This window comes from Aplidium turbinatum, chromosome 16, assembly GCF_918807975.1.
Source record: "Aplidium turbinatum chromosome 16, kaAplTurb1.1, whole genome shotgun sequence".
NCBI classification, from domain to species: Eukaryota; Metazoa; Chordata; class Ascidiacea; order Aplousobranchia; family Polyclinidae; genus Aplidium; species Aplidium turbinatum.
Window position 1 is genome coordinate 21,028,983 of NC_137487.1, and position 22,896 is coordinate 21,051,878.

The window sequence follows — 22,896 nt, forward strand, 5'->3', positions numbered from 1 at the left end:
GTATCCGGAATGTCAAAGCGGCCTGGAATCGTGTGACTGCCGCCCGGATTGTCAATCCTATCAACGGACAGTCGAAGTTAGTTTACTGTCAACATGACCCAGGATCTCAATTAACCTTTGTGTCAAGTAAATTAGTCCGAGACCTGGGTTTATCTCCTTTCGACAATGTATCGTTTAATATGGATACAATGATTGGGAAGAAAGCAACCAATGCCGATTTAGTAGAGTTTAGCATCCAGTCATTAAGCACTGGAGAATTGTTTAACAGCATTACATCAGTAGTCAACCCCCCCTGGGGTGATGATGTTTACGCACTGCCACACAGACAGAACGTGAGTGACTATCGGAATTTTGATGATGTAGAGATTTTTTCCTCAGACAAAATCGACACGGTCGACGTACTTATAGGTAACGACAATGCTCATCTCATGTTGGTCCACGAGGAGCGCCCAGGAGGAAATGTTACTGACCCACGCGCAATTCTTACTCCTCTTGGTTGGCTGGCCTGTGGTGGAAGATCACCCATACAGGCGAGCGTTACAAAAGTTGGTAAAACCAGTCTGGCTTTAGAATGTGATGTAATATCTTACCTCAAATCTGAAGTTAAAACTAAAAATCAGGAAATTAATGACCTGAAAGAGGTGATTAGAGAAATCTCGATAAATGACGAATTACCTCAGTTATCTCGTAATGATGTGATTGCAACTCACCAAGTCGAACCAAATATTAAGTTAGAAGGGGAACAATTTGAAATCCCCGTCCGTTTGATGAGTAACATCAACTTACCTAACAATTATAAGCTGGCGGTAGACAGGGCCGCGGCACTTCGGAAAAAGGCTTTGAAACAACCCGACCTGTGTGAATATCTAACCGATACGATGAAAGATTTGCAGTCGAATGGCTATATCGAGCGTATCGATGACGACTTGAGTGCAACTCACGCTACGGGTTGTACATGGTATCTGCCATATTTTGTCACTTCGCAATCTAAGAAGCGCATTGTATATGATGGGAAGTCCGAATTTAAAGGTATGTGTGTAAATGACGTAATTATGTCTGGCCCGGATCTTTTAAATCCGTTGCTACATGTGCTAACTAGGTTCAGGTTAGGAAAATTTGCCTTGATGGCCGATGTTACAAAATGTTTCTTTCAGATAAGACTGCCTGCGAGGCAGAGGAATCTCTTTCGAATACTCTGGTTTGACCAAGATGACATAGAAAACGGCAAACTAGTCCCATTTCGTTTTTGTGTCCACCCTTGGGGTGTGAAAAGCAGCCCGTATGTAGCCTATTTAGCCTTCAAGAAGATGGCTGAGCAGAATTCCAATGAGGCATGTAAGTTGACTTTAAGTAACGTTCTGCAGAATATGTACATGGATGACTTTATCTTTTCAGTTAATTGCTTGGAAGACGCAAAGAAAATCGCAGATGAATCAATAGAATTATTTCATAGTCGTTTAAACTAGTAAAGTGGAGTGCTAACAGAAGCGCTATGGATATTTTAGCTGGACTGACCAGTGAGTCCCTGGCGCCTGCTATCCGTGACCTTGATTTACATGCGGACGGGACGTATTTACCGTCTGCCAAGACTTTGGGCTGTGTGTGGCAAACAGAGTCTGATGAGTTACTCATTAAATGCTCTCTAGAACCCCTGGTTAAGTACACACGTAGAACTATGCTTAGTCAGCTGGGACAAAACTTCGACCCACTTGGGTTTTGTGCCCCATTTTTTGTAAAGGCACGTTTGATCCTTCAACAACTAGCCATCGATAAACTGGATTGGGACGATGAGATCCCTGATAGTGTTAAGGATTGGACCGTTTGGCTCCAGTCCTTGTCGCTCTTGAAAGAATTTTCGTTACCGAGGTGGTACTTTGTGGATGGCATAACGCCAGGCCCAACTGACGTTGTGACGTATCAGTTGCACGGGTTTTGCGACGCTTCTAATCAAGCATTCTCGTCCGTGGTATATTTACGCAGAGTCGTGAATGATATGCCGAGTGTCTCGTTTGTACTCGGAAAGTGCACAATTGTGCTAAAAAATCAGTTCTCCTGGCCTATTGCCAGAAAGGAGTTAGTGGCAGCGGTAAACACGTTGGAACTTGTTAAGCAAGCAGATGAGGCTTTAGGATCTTTAAATTGTGAGAAACATTTTTGGTGTGACTCTCGTACTGTTCTGCAATGGATAAAAAATCCTGACTTGCGACTCGCTAAATTTATTGTAAGAAGGATCGATAAGATCTTGCTATGGTCCAAAGCCTGTGACTGGCGATACTGCCCAAGCAACATGAACGCGGCGGACGTAGGCTCTCGCCCAAATCTTGTGCTGAAAAAAGAGTCGCGGTCGCTTTGGCTAAACGGCCCACTTTTCCTTCAACAGGCGGGTAAACTGACACCCGGACAAGAGACTACTGCAGTCCATGCCATTAAAGCAGATCTATCAAATGCGCCGCATGGTGGAGGTCTAGATCGGCTCATAGAGAGCGCACCAACGCTATATCTGTTACAAAAAAGAACCTCTTACCTTACTGCCTTTGTTGAGTATGTTCGCGCTAAGGCCTTGAAGACTGAATTTGCCATACCAAAGTTGAACGCCCCTTATCTTGACAACGCACTTAATAACATTGTACGGTATGTTCAGAAATCGGTGTACGGTGATGTAATACAACAGACCAAGGAGGAATCTCCAGAATCCTTTCAACATGTATTAAAGCACTGCATTGCGAATGCCGCTACTAATAAACAAGCAAACCTAAAAGAAATTACCCTTTTAAAGAAATACAGACCCTGCGTGGACAACTTAGGGGGACTCCGCATCGAGGGCCGCTTAAGCAAATCCCCTGCCATCTCATTGGAGACAAAACATCCCTTGATCCTGCTCTCCAGGCATCCGTTAACAAGACTTGTGCTATTTTACCATAACCGAAATTCGCACAGCGGATCTCAACACACATTACTTTCCTCCAGACAAAGATTCTGGATAGCCAATGGCAATGCTGCTGTGCGGAAATACTTACACGACTGCGCTGTGTGTGCTATAAATAAGGCACAACCCATTAGACAACTTATGTCTAACTTGCCGCAATCTCGTACCACGGCTAACAACAAGCCCTTTTTCAATTGCGGCATCGATTATTTTGGCCCTTTGCTTTACGCAGAGGGAAGAAGTCACAAGAAAGCTTGGGGTCTCCTCTTTACATGTATGGCCTCTAGAGCGGTTCACGTAGAATTATTGACTTCACTGGCGCTCAATGATCTTTTACTTGCATTCTCAAGGTTTTGTGATTTACGTGGGCCGGTTAAGACAGTTTACTCCGACAATGGGAGTACCTTCCAAGCTGCCCAAAAAAGTTTACCTGAAACCCTCCAGTCCAAACCATTTCAAAACTCCTTGAGAAAGGAAGGGATTGACTGGGTTTTTATTCCACCTTATGCTCCAGCCCAAGGTGGTGCTTGGGAATCAATGGTTAAACAAATCAAGAATGTGCTATATCACATCTTGGATACGAACTCACGTAAACCAAACCTTATCGAACTAATTACTTACATAAGTAATGCTGTCCGCATCGTTAATGAACGCCCTTTGATCCCAATCAGTGATGACCCCAAAGATTTCACTGCTATCACACCTGCAACTCTTTTAACTCCATTTTTTTCTCCACTCTCCGTATTAGGTCAACCAGCCGAGCGAGATCACCTTAGAAGGGACTATCGCTTCAACGTATCCTTGTCCAAACAATTTTGGGACAAATGGGTAGAATTCTACTTACCATGGCTGCAAGGCAGAAAAAAATGGATTAAATTACGCGAAAACTTGAAACCTGGCCAATTAGTTGTGTTGGGATCTCCAGAAGATATTGCGAAAAGAGGCAATTATCAAATCGGTAGAGTAGAGGAAGTCATTCCTCAAATGAGGAATGGTAAGCCTATTGTAAGAAGGGCTAAAATTGCCATCTCTCAATGTGATGAACATACAGGTGAAACCAAAGTGAAATTGGTCTTCAGAGACATCTCGTGCATTGCCCCAGTTGAGATGCCGTACCTTGGGCCGTAACTTGGCTCGTAACCTTAGGCCGTAACTTGGGCAGTAACTTTGAACCGTAACTTTGTACTTTTACTTTTATTTTTACTGTAGCCCTTAAACCGAAGCCCCTTGACCTGCTCATCCCACAGTTCGGTAAGGTACTCGGGATCCTTGTTATTTAGGTAGTTTACTCGATCGGTGGGTGGTGGACAACCCTGCTTCCAACGTAATTTAATACGTCTGCTAACTCTATATGCTTTGTACCTTTCGTATGTTTAACATAGCCTACGTGATGCTCTGTGTAGTGGTTTTCTTACGTATGCATTGTGTCAATTTGTGTGGCCTACCCTTACTTTGATACCTTGTGTATTAATCTCTACTTACGTATCACATCAATTTGTGTACCATTTGCGACGCTTTGCTGTTTTTTTTTTTGTTATCTGTGCGCATCACGCCAATTTATGTCGAGTGAAAGTTGGCTTCATGTTATTCCTTGCCATTTGCGCCAGTTTGTGTAACTAAACTTCATAGTCGACGTTGTCCGGCAACTCATCACTTTGCGTTATTGTGTTAAATCCTGTGTGATTAGTGTTCGATTCAATGCATATGTATACTTACTAAATGTACTTGTATCGACTCAATGTATATGTATAGCTTACTTCTAATTGTTCTCTCCAGCCTGCTGCAGCAGGCAAGTAATAACGTACATGTTAGTAAATATTTATGTGTAGGCCTGGCAATGAACCTCTTCTTTAATCGCTTGTAATTATGTGCCATAATTAGGGGCCGCAATGTTCCAGAGGCTCATTTGTTTATTGTTTCTACGCACGCGTCATCTGATTTGTTAGCGCTTTACCTGCGGGAAGGCGCCTTCTCAAAGGTAGAGCCAGCGCTGTTCACTTTTTTCAGGCATTCCAGTTTTCTGTTATTTGCCGTCCGGATGGCTAAAATCTTTTGGTGTTACTGCTTGGTATTTGTTAGACTATTTTTAATCCTTCAATAAGAAAATCAAATCAACTTCAAAAATTGTGTGTTAAAAGAAGTCTTAGAAAGGATAGGGAAACTTATGTTACAAGCTCTCTAAATTTAAGTCTCTGTAAACAACTTAGAGGGACGAACCAGATAGCTCTAAAAGTTTTGGCAGCAAAAGCTTCTAGTGCTGACGTTAAGCGAGTTTTTTCCACTTTTGGTCTGGTTCAATCAGAAGTTCGAAATCGATTGGGCACTGCAAAAGCTGGCGAGCTTGTATTTATTTACAAACTTCTCAATGCAAAATAAACTGCAATTTTTGTGTCATCTGAACTTTTATTGTTTTGATATGGTACGTCGGTAACATATATTAAACGGGTCATTCTATTATAATACAGTCACACTGTGTAACCCACCCTCTCAGAATTTCTTCATTTTTTAATATGTTAGAGGTACTGGGAAAAGATGAAGATTGGCATTTACGCTGTCAAAATCCATCAAGTGGTTTTCAAGTTATCGACAACTACATTTTTGCCACTAGAGGCGCTGTTTTCATATCACAAAAACAAAAATAGCTTAGAATTCTTATTTTTTAAGATATAGAAATAATAAAAATATGTATTCTTATAGTTTTTGGGGCAAGGAATTCAAATATGTTATTACATTTGAGAAAAAAGCAAAGGAAAACACTTTATTTTATTGAACAAAAGTTTTGGGGTACTCCATTTCAATGCCCCATATCTCAAATCTGCAAAGAGATTTTTTCCCCCAACCAATGCTAAACTGTCAAGAAAAGCTACCTGCTTCATGTGCAAAAGTATGATAAATACGTTTTGTTGTAAACTTCTGCAATTAACATAAATGTGTCATTGCTATATTCACATTATGTTTTCAATCCAAAAGGGAATAAGCGCTGGAAATAAGCTTTCGAAAGGGAGTAAGCACTGAAAATCTGCAAAAGATATTGAATTTTTTTGATGATGATGAGTATTCAAGACCTTTACCAGGAAGAAAAGACTATGTTAGTGTTCGTATAAACGGTGAAAAACAACATAAACAAAAGCGGTGACTTATTGGAAACCTTTCTGAATTATATCAAGCATTTAAACATCAACAACCAGCAATAAAAGTATCTTTTGCCAAATTCTGTTCTGTGAGGCCAAAATGGTGTAAGGTCATTGGATCACCAGGATCACATAATGTTTGTGTATGCCAAAAACATCAAAATTCAATCCTAGCTGCTCTTGCTTTTGATCTTGATTATAAAAATTTAATGAAATTAATAGTCTGCAATACTGACAACTGCATCTGTATGGTGCACAGATGTGAATTTTGTTCTGGCAGACATACTCTTTTGGAATTGGAAAATGAGTTTTCCAACTATGAATCAGATGATAAATCCTCTTCCAACAATGGAGATCGACTGATAGAAGTGACCTTGAACATGGAAGCTTATGATTTTTTTTGAATATTTAACCAACATCATCGAAAAATTAGCAATCCATTCTTACATTTCCAAATGCCAAGCACGATATCTAAAACAACTTAAAAATGACCTAAATCAGAAGCAAAATATGTGCATAGTTCTTGCAGACTTCTCGGAAAAATATACTATGACAGTGCAAGATAAAGTTTTTTTTACAACAAGTCTCAGTGCACCTTACATCCATTGGTATTGTATTTATCAAGCCCAGATCAATCTTCATCTTATATTCAACAGAGCATGGCCTTTTCTGATGACCTGAATCATGATACAAGTTTTGTGTTTGCAAATTGCAATGCAAGAAGAATTGGCCCCCTATTTGAAACAAAACTATCCATTCATTCAAACCATCGAGTATTTTTCAGATGGGTGTGCTGGGCAATAAAAAAACTTCAAATTTTTTATTAAATTTGACCTATCATCAATAGGACTTTGGATTTTCTGCAAATTGGAATTTCTTCGCTACAAGCCATGACAAGTCTTCTTGTGATGGAGTTGGTAGGGCAATTAAGCGAAAACTTGTCCACAAAAGCTTAGCTCAGCCATGCCAAAATCAAATTCTGACAGCAAAAGATGCTTACAGTTCAACTATGCCTTCAATCGGTTTTTATTTTTTATCCAAAGAAATGCTCATTGATATTCGACTGGCTTTAAATAAACGATACATTCAAAGCCACACAATACCAGGCACCAGAAGCTATCATTCATTTTCCTCAAAATGTATTGCAAGCATCAAGTTCAAAATCATAGCAGAGGATCATTTGTTTGCAGGTTGTTTCAAAAATTTTCATAGCCACCAGCAAACTGAAAACTTCAATGTTGGGGGTATGTTGCAGTGAAATACGACCAGGCATGATGGATTGGTATTATCTTGAATGATGCAGCAGCTGATGAAGAACTTTTAGTCAAGTTCATGCATCCCAGTGGGCCACGTCAAACATTTCTGTCACGATTTCTTTCTATCTCTTACCAGGAAAAAGACTTGGAAAGGTTCAATGACGTAGTTTAATGGGTCAAACCGAAAAGCAGTGAATTAAATGTCGAATGATTCTACTAGTGAAATGATAATCTGACTTCTTGAAGGACTTTAACGAACGGCTTCTCAAATAACTCTAATTTCGAACACAAGTTATATCAGCACCAATTCTCATCTACTTGTATTCGATTACTTCAACTCTCAATCAACAATAATTTCTGCACCAACTACCAATCCGCAACCCATAACACAACTCTCATAATCAACTCATAATAATAATATAATAATAAATTACACCACTATTTATAGAAGGTTTCTCGGTATAGTAACTTCGAGAAGGTTACGTAATGTCACACCACTCATTGCTCTGTCAAGTTGAATTAAATGTAAACAACAGAAGCTCAAAGAAGTTTAAAGAATATCTCGTGGTGTAGAAGATTCTTACATAATAAATATTTCGCAATCGGACATTTACTGATAAACAACCTTATGACGTCATGACAAACGACGCTCAGAAATCATGAAAAACAACAGAACCTTCCAGAGTTGCATACTTACAGACGATTCTAGAAATACGTTACATAATACAGATTTCTCATTCAAAGGTTACTTCAGGTCATAACCAATAATAACACATCGCACCAGAATCCTACAACCAAAACAACACGCTCGTTGAAGATACAAAGCAAGCCATCGCGAGGCATTGCACCTTGATTGTGACAATTTCAATGGCCAAAACATGATGACATTTTACATGTTCCTAAGACAGATGTTGTAGCAAACATTACTGCACCGAGCATCAGCAAAACTGGACGTGTTTATCAAATTACTGATGCAGAGTTTGCGTTTTTATCTCAGTTGAAGCTGTAATTTTCTATTCATCATCATTGTTGAGTGCTCTCTCTTTATTTGAGAGTTGGCTGCCACTGTATAAATTATCGAGAAATCTTTGTCAAACTATCGAAATCTTGCACTCATTATTTTGGTTTCTCCATGTCTTATTACTGGCACTTTTTAATCCTGGTATACTGCAGTTTAGTGCAGTTTTGTGTATGCTCTACACTCTACAGCAGGGGTGGGCAAACTTTTTGTACTGAGGGCCACATTTGAAAAAATGTTGCAGCCGGAGGGCCGCACACTCTCATTACAAAGTAGGAAAATTTACCCGATGTGTAAATAAATGCATATTCATATTAAACACAATTTTTGTATTTCACACTCAGTTACGTTTAAAGCTATGCAATCATCATCACAAAAGTTAATGAGACTTGTGCAACTGTTCACAGTTTTTCACAATCTTCTGCAAATTGGGAGTAAGTTTGCTGGTAGATATCGTCATAACATCATGCAAGTTGGTGTCTGTCAGCAAAGACCTGTTCTTCGACTTGTTTATTTTTATACAATAAAATGCTTGTTCGCATATGTAGGCTATGTGGATCCAAACAGTGTCAAAAACTTAGCAGCAAAGTTTTTTAAGTTTGGAAACAAATCGTCAGACAATGACTTGTAAAAGTCAGGCAGTGAATCTGACTTAAACTTCTCTTTCAAGTCATTATTTGCTTGCAAGTCCAGCAGTTCCAGCTGTAAATCCTCAGGAGCCGAATAAACTTCTGTAGTGAATGGAGAGCTGAGCAATGAGCATATTAAACTGCGGTTCCAGGTTCTTTAAGTTTTGGAACCTTCTGCCGAATTCAATAGCCAAGGTATTCAACTGAACTTTATACTTTGCTGCAAGTTCACCAGAAATGTTTGATTCTTTCAGCAAAGGAAAGTGACAAAACCTGTTGTTACCAGCTTGTCTGAGGAACAATGAAAGCTTCATTTGGAATGATTTAACGTGGACGTACATCTCGTGTGCAAATGAACCATTGCCCTGAAGTTTTACATTAAATTCGTTCAACTTTTCCATGATATAAATGTCAAACCTAAAGTCCAACCTCCACTCTTCATCAACTATGTTGGTACTGAAATCACATTGAATGCTTTTCATTTCCAGGAACATCACGATTTCTTCTCTTAGCTCCCACACTGGTAGGCCTATGGTAGCCGCTACCGTATTTGTATTTTATGATCAAACAATGCGTGAGAGTATGTTGCAATACATGCGCGTCGGACGTGTGTGTGTTTACGCACTGAAAGTGAAGAGAAAAACACACTCGTAAAGAGAATAATATTTTGTCATGTAACCTGTTTAATTAAAACATTAAGTGATGAGTAGGAGTTTCTGCAAGTGCCGGCGGGCCGCATAAAATGGTCTCGCGGGCCGCATGCGGCCCGCGGGCCGTAGTTTGCCCACCCCTGCTCTACAGTCTACATATCAAATCATAGATAGCATCACTAGTGTGTAGAAGTGCATTTTGAAGTATGTACCCATAAAATGTTGTTTGTCTAATATTGTTTATTTTTTCATGACAATTGCAAAAGTTTGCAACAAATTACATTTATCTTACTTTTACACATGAAACAGATAGACTGGATATCTTGTTACTTCAGAACATTTACTATGACATCATAATGCATATGCTGTGTGATCATGTATTTTTTATTACAGTGCATGGAGAATCAGTAGAGCCCCATTTATGGAACATGCATTTTGCTCTACTGCTGTAGAGCATCATTAGTGCCTTAATTCAAATAGAATAAAATGCGATCATGTATTAGGCTACACTTCAAGTCTATTGATTGAAAACATTGTGAATATAGCAATGACACATTCATGTCAATTGCAGAAGTTTACAGCAAAACGTATGTATCATACTTTTGCACATGAAGCAGGTAGCTTTTCTTGACAATTTAGCTTTGGTTGGGGGAAAAAATCTTTTTACAGATTTGAGATATGGGGCATTGAAATGGAGTACCCCAAAACTTTTGTTCAATAAAATAAAGTGTTTTCCTTTGCTTTTTTCTCAAATGTAATAACATATTTGAATTCCTTGCCCCAAAAACTATAAGCAGACATATTTTTATTGTTTCTGTATCTTAAAAAATAAGAATTCCAAGCCATAGTTGTTTTTGTGATATGAAAACAGCGCCACTAGTGGCAAAAATATAATTGTGGATAACTCGAAAACCGCTTGATGGATTTTGACAGCGTTAATGCCAATCTTTATCATTTCCCAGTAGCTCTAACATATTAAAAAATGAAGAAATTCTGAGAGGATGGGATACAAAATTTCAAAATTTTGACTGTATTATAATAGAATGACCCACACAGTTAAACTTTCTTTGCAAAAAGTCTGGTTGTAGGCTATACATCAGTTGAGCAAAAAAGCAAAGTGATGTGCGCTCAAACATAAGGAAAGATCTTAGTGTAGTTAGATGACAGTCTGAGACGTACCTCAATCTTGATATGCACATTATGATTTAGTATAAAGCAACATATCACACCTACTTAAAAATATGTGCAATAGACAGGCTAGCATACAATATGATAATAAAAATGATTAAACACTTGCAAAGCAAAGCCTTTCAATCAATCAAGGGGTTAAAAATAATTCTGCTATCTTACTAAAATGATCACTTCCCCCAAGTAGACTCGACGCTTTTTTATCTAAAAAAAATCCGATTTAAATCAAAAAAATCTGTTTTAAATCAAAAAAATCCAATTTTTTTAAAAAAAAAATCATGATTTTTTTCCAACCCTGTTGACAAGAGAGGATGCTTTAGACAATAGACAGGTTGATGTGGAGACATGGTGTGAAGGCGATTGTGACACATGGTGAATCCGGTCACCCTTTGTAACGGGACATCACCGGATTAAAACTGGACTACTCTACTGCATGTATCGAGCCGTAAGTTGATGTGCAATCCCTTAAAATTTCGTTTTCAGGTGCAATGTTGAAATTGCATTGTTTTTACTATGGTTATTTTTTACCGATAGGTTATGGTGTCCGTACTGATAGACCAACGGTTGTTCCATTCGTATCAGTTCCACAATTACCGATGTAGTTCGGCTTTATCCCTAAGCCCTATCAACGTTTTGAAGACTTTTTCTTTTGGCAACCTATGTAACGGGTTACCTATTTTAGCTTGTGGAGAGCGGGTAAGCCTACAAGTCCTCCTATCTTTAAAACGTCGATATGGATTGTTATTGTGTCCACCCACTCACCAAGTTTCTTTTCCTTTCTGTCTTTGCTACTTGCACACCACAGTCGATCATTCAAAGTATTTTCCTTTCCAGACACTGAATCTTCCACTCTATCGGGAAGAATATCTGCCAGAGCTGCGACTGCTTCACCCCAAGGAGGTTAGTAAAATGTTTGGTTTGGTTGTCTGCATTTGTTAGCTCGTGTGAGATTGTTTTCTTCAAATGTAGCTAACCATAGCTACCTACCTATAGTTACGGCCTGATTTGTTACATTCTGCAGACTTTCCCAGATTTTGGTAACTGTCTGAGTAAAACTTTCCAAAATAATGTTTCAACATCTTTTTAACTATTTTCCCCAGGTGACAAATTAGGTTTTTGCTTCACCTGGCTTTGAAAAACAAACACAATTTGATTCAGAATTGTTGGTCAGGCTGTTAATTACTTGCTAACAGTTTGATGGAACATGTTTTGCATTTTGTACTGCTTCCCTGAGGCAACAAAAAGTAAAAAAAAATCTTGAAAATTTTATTTAGACAGTAGCGGTAGTCAAAATATGACGAATCAGGTCGCATCTCCTGGTAGCCATGAGCTAACCATGTTTTTAAGTGTTTAGTCACACCGGCACACCGCTGTGATATCTTCACCGAGGTTAGTCATGGACTGTTGGATAATGTGTTATTTTTTTCTGTTGTAATTGATCTCTATCTTCAAAAAAATTAGTTGCAGTACGAAAACCTTGTACAGTAGAACTCGCGTATAGTGACATCTGAAGGGATTTTCGAAAAGCTCTACTGTATAGCGAAATATCACTAGCCGAATTCTACCTGTAGTTTAAAAACGAGATTTTCTAAATGTAAGAGATCGATGCCACCACTGTACAGTACAAGATTCAAACTGATAATTTGCAGGTAATTGCAAACTATCTTAGCTTAGAAATGGACTGACAAGACGTCGGAAACACAGCACGACATGTTGGCGCATGTCAGGAAGGCGTGGCGGTTTAGATCCTGATTAGATTTAGATGTACACTGTGGCGCGGGGCGATTTAGACGCTATTCCGAGTAATTTGTATTCCATTGGGTAACTGTTTTGTATATTATTATCATACTACAATTTGGGTAGAGAGGGAACTCTTTTAAACCATAAACAGACATAACTCAGCAACAACACTACATTTAACATTATAAAAAACAAAAAGCGAACGTTTTCGGCTAGTCATATAGCCCTTTTCAAGCCTTTAAGAAATACTTGACCCGTTGTGCTGTGTAATTTTCAGTTATCATTTTGTGTGAGCGAGGCAGTTTCTCAAATGTTTAGATTTGACCATATTTTTGCTGTGATACTATATGATTCTTTATTATCATACTGTTTCATATATATAAATTTTAAGACTCGTGTTTAAAGCTATTGTAATAGATTGTCTGTCTTTCAGGTTGGTAGGTCAATGCTTTCCACACAAAAGTTTGTATTAAACAATTAAAAAAATACATGCAGGGTTGTGATAGCTAGATGGGTCATGATTGTATTTAGATAGTCACTATGTTTTCTTCATCTACAATTCATTCCGGTTTGCTACTATTCAGAGAAATCCCAGTTCGGAGAAAGTCTTTTTCGAAAAATTCTAAAATTCCACAGCGCCATCTGTTCATTCAAAGAAGTTAGCTTATAATTGAGGTTAAAGGGGTACTAAAGGAAAAACCTGACTTGGCGATTTTCCACGTTCTTTGTGTTTAACTTGCTACCATAAAACGATTTTCAATAAAATTTTTCCCCATTGCGGTCTGATCAGCATTCTGCGCGTACTTTTGTCAGAGCTTTCAAAATCAGAATGGGCCTGACCAGCGAAGCGTGCGACTGTACAGTCTACGTAATAAAAGACGAGCAATCAACTGATCACGCAACAGTTGTTACTGCCGGCGATTTAACTGTAGGCTATGTATGTATGTACATCAAAACATCAGATTTCAACATCAAAACATCAGACAGTTTGCTCAAAACCTCAGATCTGATGTTAAAACATCAGATGTTGTAACGTGGCTTTTGTTATTGCTGTCTTTTGTGACGTATTCTCGAGCTGTGTTTGCACTTATTGGTCATTTTGAAAAAAAATGAAAATAAATGAAACATTGGACTTTGGGCCTTGCCAGCGCCATTGAAAACAAATTTTATTCGGTAATTTTTTTTGAAATGTATTCTTGAATGTTCAGTTTACGCATTTTAATGCTTAATTCCCGTTTGAGAATTTCATTGAGTATGCTTTTAACCAAGTAAAGCATCAGAGAAAAAGTCTCAACTAAAAAATAGTTATCAAACAGCGTTTAATGGTTAACAATAGAGGTTAATTAAATAAACTCTCAGCCAAAAAAGCAGTAAGTAAAAGTCTCAGCAAGTAAAAAATAAACAGTTATCAAACGTTAAATGGCCTTCGGAACTACTGTGCGGTAGGCAGGCCATGTTAGGCCGACTTCCACAAGCCAACATTTCTTCATTCCGTTGGTCTTTGAAATGCTTTTCGCTCGCATTCGTATTATTTTTTCACCAACAAGGCCTGCGGCTACTTGGGCGGACCATAAATGGAATTCTGAATGGAGGTCAAGCACCACCAGACTCCATTCATTCATCCCCGACGCCGACACACGCCCCATCGGCCTGACACTACAGAGACAGGCATGGGTGCGCCTCAACCGTCTCCGTACGGGCGTCGAGCTTTTCCGCTCAACCATGCACCAATGGGGAATGGCTTCTTCCTCCTCCTGTGAATGTGGTGCCGAGGAACAGACCGCAGACCACATCATCAATGACTGTACCATCTTCAAGCTACCTAACGGAGTGGAAGGTCTGCGCGTCATGGATGATGAAACTAAAGACTGGCTGCTCTCTAGCAGCCTTCCAGTGTAGTCCGGGAACATCGTGAATCTGGGGTGGTAAAAGGATAGACCCTCGGCCCCAGAAGCTCAGACGACGACGACGACAACCAACAAGGCAAGGTATGAGCGTCGCCGTCGACCTAATAAAACTCGATGGCTAGCAGCTGTACACCTACGTGGGAAGCAGTGCATTTTAATACTCCTGCAAATATGTTTCAGGTTCTTGTTTGTGTTGTTCTTCTTTGAGTGAACGCAAAAACACGATATCAATTAATGGATTTTATAAACACAATTTTTAACAGATTTTTTGTTTTGGCTGCCGGGCGCGAGAAGTTAGCCAACGGGAGTCAGTTCTGGTAGACCATGCTTGTAAAATAAACGAGCTTAGAGGCCTGCTAGGGTAGTTTAGTTAGGCCTACATCGAATCCGATTCGATATATTTCCACCATAGAAAATGAAGCAAACGCAAAATAAAGTCAATGTTTTGTTTGCGACAACAGATTATAGCTTTCCCATTAAGACGTGTAGTTTTTTTGCAGTTGTACACTGTATATTTATTTTTCTTGGTCGAAATGCAGAAGAAACGATATTGTGGAAATAAAATACAGTGACATAACTAATAAAAGGAAAAGGTGGCAAAGCCGTAATGGTTTAAGTCTTAAACTTTGAGACATGCATGCAAAGATCCAACTCCAAATTGCCCATCCACACTTGTTACGCATACCACAGTTGACATATTAGTGGCGACTGGCGAATCTGGCAATCGCTTCCTTAAAACGTAATAAATTAACTTAATTAGCCCAGGCAAGCTTGTGGCTGGTGAACAGCTTTACAGAATCGGAAGATAAATGTGTATCTACTCTCCGCATGTGAAGCAAAAGAATGACTTACTTGGGCATCAAAATTACTTGGAAATAATTGTTAGTTTGTCTTGTAAAAATTTCTCGTTGACCAGTGTTATAGGTTAAGTTAATTCCTTAACCTTTTGCGTGGGTATGGAAAGGTAAACACAAAAACCGCCCACCTAAATAATCCCTACAAATTTTCGAAAATTCTCCGAATCAGTTTTCGAAAAAAGCTGTCTTCGAAATGGGATTTCTCCGAATTGGATTCGCCGAAACCGGACATTCTGATTTATTCTTTAGCCGACCGACCTGTAAAATGAGAAATCTATGACAAAATCTTTAGAAAGATTCACATAAGAATGTAAGGTCCAGCGGCGCATGGGTTAATAAAATACAGTAGATAGGGCTGTGGCAAGCACCAAGCACGCAGTCAAATACATTTTTCTCGAAATAGCACCTCAATCACCCCGCACTACAGTGTGTGGCTGTAGACGTCTACCTGGCATGTGCCTACTACGTGTCTGTGCTTATGTCGTGGACTTCTTATAGCTTCATCTGCAGTCACCAGAAGAATATAAGAAAAAAAGTTTGTGGCTAATGTGAACAATCTCATTCTGTATTCAGTAAACCATGTTGAAATTTTTCGTATACTTTGCTTGTAAAGATGCAGGAGCCTTGCGCTCAGCCCATGATTTCAGCAACAGAAATCAATCTGAACCAGCTTAAGCTAACATGAACTTAATGTGCTTTACACATGCTTCTGTTTAATGCACTACTTTGTCCGGCTCTGGATTGTGATTGGCGAAACCTGGTTGTTTTCATAACAAAACAAAAAATTATGTAATTTAGCGCCATAATACCTTCTCTTGCTCTCTTCAAGGAATTCTTGACGATTTTCAATGACACTCAAATCCATATTCTCGTATTTAGCCTACTTGTTAGAAATATCAGTTTAGATCAAAACTTGCCATTATTCTTCTACTCTCCCATCTCAGTCGGTTATCGAGCTTAAGGACATGTGTTTCCATCACGACCAGGCGCTCGGTCAAATCATCATCTTCATCGTTCCATACGTTGAACTTTGCTACTTATATTTTTAAAGGCATTGCTGCAAGTGGAAATGAATCTCCCATGGAAACTCCAATGTCGCTTCCAGAGGGTATGCCATGTCTTTAATTATTGTCAATAAAATTTCGTTTGATTTGTGCTCTACCAGTATATTGGGCTCAGCTTCGCTTTACAACATATTTTGTTTCTGCGGTAAGTTCCACAATGAATTAGAAAAGATTGAAAACTTGTGCCAAGCTGAAAAAGTTTCTTAAAGTTTGGTTTAACTTTTTAAGTTCTGTTTTGTTTTTCAGTGTGACTGCTGACTGGCATTGGACCCCGGCCCGGTCAGCTCCTTCTACTGCAGTCCATTTTATGAACACATTATCTTGCTTTTCAGAAAAAAAAAGTCCTTATATAATCATCTTTTTGTGACGAATGCAACGCTAAATGAAAACACAGGTTATTGTTATGTAGTCGAGACTGAAATGGGTTTGCTTTGTGATTTTCAGGCATGCCACCGTCAATGGAGGAACGCATCCGAGAACTACAAGACGAGATAAAATGTAAAATTTGTCTTGACAACTTAGCTGATGTTGTTTTCGTCCCCTGCGGCCATCTTTGCAGTTGCACCAACTGCGCCCAAGCTTTGAGGAAATGTCCGATTTGTCGCGAAAAGATCGAAAAAGCGATCCGTACATATATATCCTGAATACCTAATCTACTCAGTTTCAGCAACAACCGCTTTCAAAATCAAATTCAACAGCCCCACAACACATTCAACTATTTATTCCAGTGGCACCCTTGAGACGATGTGGCTTGGCTTGACCATAGAAGCTAGCTTCAGGGTGATCGTTAATCGATCTTTCCAACGAGTACCATGCATTCGCCGTAGGGTCATTTCATAGTAAGTGATCCAGAAAAACAGAAAACTTCAAGCACGCTATAGAACTTTAAATTAAAGTTTGGTGGAGCTATGGAGCTTACCATCTTGACTTTAAAAGCTATATACTGTATTTTTGAAATTGTAGGAGAATTGAACCAAGTTACGATAGTTTAAATTTGTCAATATTTGGCTTGAATCTTTAAGTGACTTTCTGAAATTTCCACAATTATTAAAATTTCAATAACTTGGTAGTTTCTAAAGCTATTAGCTTCAATGCTTTTCTTGAAAATTAAACCAACATGATGCACATCATCGTGTGAAAATATTTCCAATCTTGATCATTGAACGTACTGAAATTAGATTTAAAGTCACCCCATTTTTGATTGCAGTCCTTTAAACGCACATTTTGAGGCCCATATCTCAAAAGAGACAATATTCGTGTATAATCAGTCTAGTTTTTGCTATAACGCAAAACTGTTGACAAGAAGAACTTGATAATGAAAAAAAAATTTAGGATTTTTGACTCACATCAAAAATTGTTGAATTGGTGTCATTAATCTACAAACATGAGAAAGTTTTTGTTTTTTCGTCATTGGATTTTACGTTAAAACAAAAATTGGGCTGATATTCATTGTCCCTTTTGAGATGCAGACCTTGAAAAGTTTTGCTATAGATTGAGTTTCGCTTGTAGCAGCATGATCGTTGCTTACTTCACAAATGTTGATGCAAACGACCTGTTTTACCCTGGTGCTGCGAGTTTGCTGTGGTAGTAGCGGTTTGCACTAACTTTCGAAACTGTGTTGTGTTTCGAACGGTGTTCTCAAAGCTAGTGCAAATCGCTACGACCACATGCATTTGTGAAGCTTGACGAGTTTGTTTTGCATGAGTGCACTCAAAAAGTAGGGGGGATTTAAATCTAATTTTGAAAAGTTCAAGATCAGAGTTAAAGCAATTTTTTACAGACTCTCGCACATCATGTTAATTTGTTTTTTTCAAAAAAGATTATAGTCAATTGCTTTTGAAATTACCAAGTTGTTGAAACGTCAGAGAAATATCGCTCCGAATTGACAAATTCATATTGTTATAACTTCACCTACTCCCGTCCAATTTTCAAAAAAAAATATTTTTTTATTTTTAAAGTTAGGTTGGCAAGCTTTATAAGCTTGCTACATTTTAACCCAACGTTCTATAGCGTGGTATACAGACCTGAATTCATTGACATGCAATGACTCTAAACCCGTTTAGTTGGAAGCTTCCAAGTCGTGCTGCTGCATCGATACACGGGACCCGGATTCACGAGAGTGATGACAGCAGCACTGCCCTAGAAGTCACGCTTGTAATTCAGTATGGATTGTTATGAATTGAATTGTTGAAGACGTGATAACCAAAGCTTGCTTTCAGAACTTACTTCATAATTAATAACAACAGAATGTTGAGTACGCTCAATGCTAACATTGTCCAAGGAGCCAGGACCTACCGCGTAAGTTGCAGTTTGTGCGCATTCAAGTTAAAAGTGGATCAAACTATCATCAAATAGATTCACAACAAGCAGTTTGCAAACCAAGCATGAACCAAGCATGAACTCAGGGCCGTTGATTCGTTGTTTGGCAATAGATTTCAAATTTGAAATGCTAGGCGTATTTCAGCGTTGCTAAATTCAGCGCAAGCCTAGAAAAATATGTTGGACACTTCGAAGATTTCGTTGCATCTCTATTCTGACGACCTCCTGAAACCAAAGCATACAAAAACGGATCAAGTTTTCGAAACTGAACCTGCGAAACATCCCGACCAAGCTGTGCAAATGCTACTGCAAGCGCAACTACGTCAAAAACTTATTTCTTTATGGAGGTAACAATTTTCTTTTGCATGGAATACTTGTTATAACAAACGTTTATTTTATTCAAGTCTACAAAGATGGCACAATTTTTCAATTGGCACATAACCTAGAGGAAGAGATAATCTACTGTTGACAATGCAAGAAGAAAAACGTGAAGCCTCCGTTGAGTTGTTGTGAATTTATTTTGTAAATAAATACTAATTAGTTTTTTGTAGCAATAGTTCGTTTTGTACAGAGCTGTGCCTTTTTATTTTACCTTACCTCTATCTACCTTTCAGTGTTCATTTTTGACAACAAACTACCTCCAATTCTTACTTAAGTGTTGATCAAGTTCTACCTCAAAAGTCATAACATTCACTGTGATTTTACATGAGAATTGAATTAAATATAACTGAAAATTTTAGGGGCTGTTTATCGGCAGTGACACATTGTGCGGTCATGTATTTTCAGTTATTCGCTCAATGACGTAGCTGGAAAGAAATTTTCAAGGGGCAAACGTCATTCAGTATGAATTACAACGGTATTAAAATATTGTATTAATATAAAAACATATTTTTTGTGGGGCAAGATATTATTTTAGAGGGCGATCGCCCTCCTAAGCCCCTCACCCCCGTGGCTACGTCCATTCATTTGCTGTTTTCTAACGCAAGCGTTTTGATTGTTCATCTCCTGTCAAGCTTTGCATTGCTTGTGTTTGAAGGAATGAAGCACTATTCTGTCAGCCAGAGGCGGTTTTTGATGCTCATCAAAGCTGTCTTTGGTGAAGGCAACGAAAATGTGTGGATGAGTTTGTGAAACAAGGGAGTTTTTCGATTATTGCAAACCTTAATTGTTAAGCGAGCACCTTCTTGCGTTTGACCTTGAAGGTCGCTGTTATTGTGGCAGTGGTATTTCACTTATAAGAAGCTGCTTTGTGTTGATAAGCATGCTTATTGCTTATCGGTGACTGCAGTGCATAGGTTCAGCAACATAGCTTGCAAAAATGTCTGTACCTTGTGCCTCCCACAACAATCTATTCAGTATGAATTGTGAAAAGCTTGGGTGTTCATCAGGACAATTATCATTTCTAGCACTAGTTGCAACGTTCATCTGATGAAAGTAAAACGCACTGCAGTATATAACTTTGTAAATTTTGTTTTGTGTGTTATTCGCTCTGAGGATGCGCATTGTCATGGTGCGCGAAATGTGAAGCAATAAATCAACCTGTTTATTGTTGCTTTTACTTTCACTTTCATCTGATGAACGTTGCAACGAGTGCTACAAACGATAATCTATTCAGTATGTTAGTGTCTCGTAATTACAAGTATCTATTTTGAAATGTTAACTATAGTCGATTTCTAACCCAGAAAGACGTTGTTTGGCCTGAGTTGATGTTGTTTAGTTGTAATCTTTAAGGAATGTGGTGTAACTTGTTAAAACTTGTTTGTATGCTCTTAGCTTCGGTCTTCATGATGTGCTCTTGCTTTGTATGTAGGCTATCGATCTTTGTGATGTTTATGATATGATGCTTTGTGTCAACATGCTTTGTTGAGCTGGACCTCGCATGATGTGAAACACGGGCTTAAAACGTCTCTTTGTGGCTTTACGGTTTTTATGTCATAAGATATGCAAACAATTTTTCTCTTCGTTTTAATTTTCGTGCAGCTTTTGTGGGCTTTCATTTCTACCTGAAGTGTTATATTTTGAAATGAAAGTTTCCCAAGGGTCGAAATTTGAGTATACTTCAATATTTGAGTAGATTTCACGGAACTTTTAGTCAAACTAATCCCAAAACCTTCTCAAAGACCAAAGCAACATACTGTATAGACTTAGGGGAATGTAAATTATGTGCATATAAGTCGCCATGTGTGATTGTTACTTGTAGCAATCAAGGCGTAGCTTTGTAACAAATTAAAAATCTAGCAGCTCAATGCTTTCTCAAAAATCTGCAGTAGATTTGGAGAAACTTTGCGCTAAACAAAAAAAATTGTGTAAATTTGTGTTTCAAATTTAAATAAACATTTTGTTGGCGATGTAATATACCACGAAATAAGATGTAAAAATTAAAAAGGTCTTACAGTATCTTGTTTAACAAGAGACTTAAATTCAAAATATTTTTTTATCTTTGCGGCAAGTTTATTTATTTTTGTGTTTGTATATTTTCCATGTAGCGTTTTTGTCGTATAGCAGGAGCTTGTTTGTGTAATTGGCAGGATAACGTTGTACCGCACCAAAGTGTTCCTAAAAGATGCAATTTTTTACCAACGGAAATAACGTTTTCGATTCACGAAAATTCTTATTTTTCTAATATGGGCCTGATAACGAATTGCTATTGTTTTTTCTGTATGGTAATGTAACGTTTTGGTGTGATCTTATGTTTTCGTCTTTTACGACAATTTTATTTTCCGCGTTTTTCGAGCAATTATTTTCACACGCATTGAGTTAGCCACGTGGTTTTAATTTGAATTTTCTTCAATCGCGAGGAAAATCACTTTAAAAAAATGATGCGTTTTTTTTTGTTACCGTCAGTCACGCCATTGCCAGTAAATAGCCCCCGGACTGAGCTGTATTTCGAGCACTAGTTCAGTTCTGTTTAGCATGGGATAACTCTCCGTCATATTTACACGTAAGGCATTTTAGAGATGTTATTTTACGCTTTCACTTGTGTTGATTATACTGTCGCTTTTGGTTCCCTTGTTTGATGAATTTTGTGCAAAAGTCACATTTTTTCTACGTCAAATTTATGTAAATTCAATTTTACGTTTTGCCTTTATCCCATTTTTTTAAAACTACAATTGAATGCAAAGTTGATTGAGCATTCATCCACATCAACAATATCATTTCCCGCACCCGGTCGTTGAACGCATTGTGGATTGAAAGAGTCACGACTGGAGTAGAATTTAAACCGATACGGTCAGAAAAACGTAATACGCTTGACGTTGCTACTGGTGAGTGCTTAGCGTTTGTGCTGATGACTACTAAAAAACTCTTTCGAGCATTGAAGATTCAGGTCTTGGCGTGACTTGATATTTCCAGCCTGTCTTTCTTTTTAAATAATTCTTGTATGAATGCAACAAAAGAAACTTGTAGTTTCAAGTCATTCGCACTACAATAAAACGTTTTCCTTCTAAAATCAAAAAAATGCAAATCCCTTTAATATTTTTCATGCAAGACTCAGTTTGAAGTCCTAAAACACTGGATTGTTGAATTTCAACCAATCTAAGTAAAAGATCCTGATACAAACTTGTTAAAACCTGCGGTATTGTAGTAGGCTAGTTTTCTGATCATATCTTTTAATATTTTTTGTCATCGAAACAAATTGACATCATTCTTTATCTGCGTTCTGAGGAGGACATTTTCGTCATTGGAGTTAAAATATTTGATGAACAGATTTTATCTACCGGTATTCAACCAGCACCGTAATTTCGGTAATCAGACTTTCAACTTGTTGTAAATCTCTTCTTTGTTTGATTGGTTTTGAATCTTTATCTTCGAACCGACAAAGCCTTGATTGGGTAATTCCTGGTTGTTTTCGCATAATTGTAGAGTCTCTTGACGCAGGGCCGGTTACCGAGGTTGGCAGAGTAAAGTTTTCCGATTGTTGAAGTCTTGTTGCCGGGAATTATTCTAAGAAACAGCTTTTACCGGTTACCGAGATTAGCAGAGTGAAATTTCCGATTGTTGAAATGTTGTTGCCGGAGAATTATGCCATTCCCGTTAGCTCAGTGGTTATGCGCCCGACTCAAGATCACGCGGCGCTGGTTCGGTTCTCGAGGTGTGCGCTTGAGCAACGCATTCTTAATAAGGACTGCTCTCCTTTCAACAGCAACTAGTAGCTTGAATAATTTCCGGGCAACAACACTACAACAATTGAAAACTTTACTCTGTCAGTCTCG

The 22,896-nt window shown here is 38.4% G+C and overlaps 2 protein-coding genes across 2 annotated transcripts in view; one reads left to right on the forward strand and one right to left on the reverse strand.

Annotated features, from left to right (window-relative positions):
* The window catches only part of LOC145785062 (low molecular weight phosphotyrosine protein phosphatase-like), a 122,462-nt gene that overhangs the window by 88,992 nt on the left and 10,574 nt on the right, over positions 1 to 22,896 (reverse strand). The gene's annotated exons all lie outside the window — the stretch shown is intronic.
* LOC145785315 (uncharacterized) lies at positions 1,493 to 4,054 on the forward strand. Its single transcript, XM_082596981.1, has one exon. The coding sequence runs from the start codon at positions 1,493 to 1,495 to the stop codon at positions 4,052 to 4,054; it is 2,562 nt and encodes an 853-aa protein (XP_082453107.1).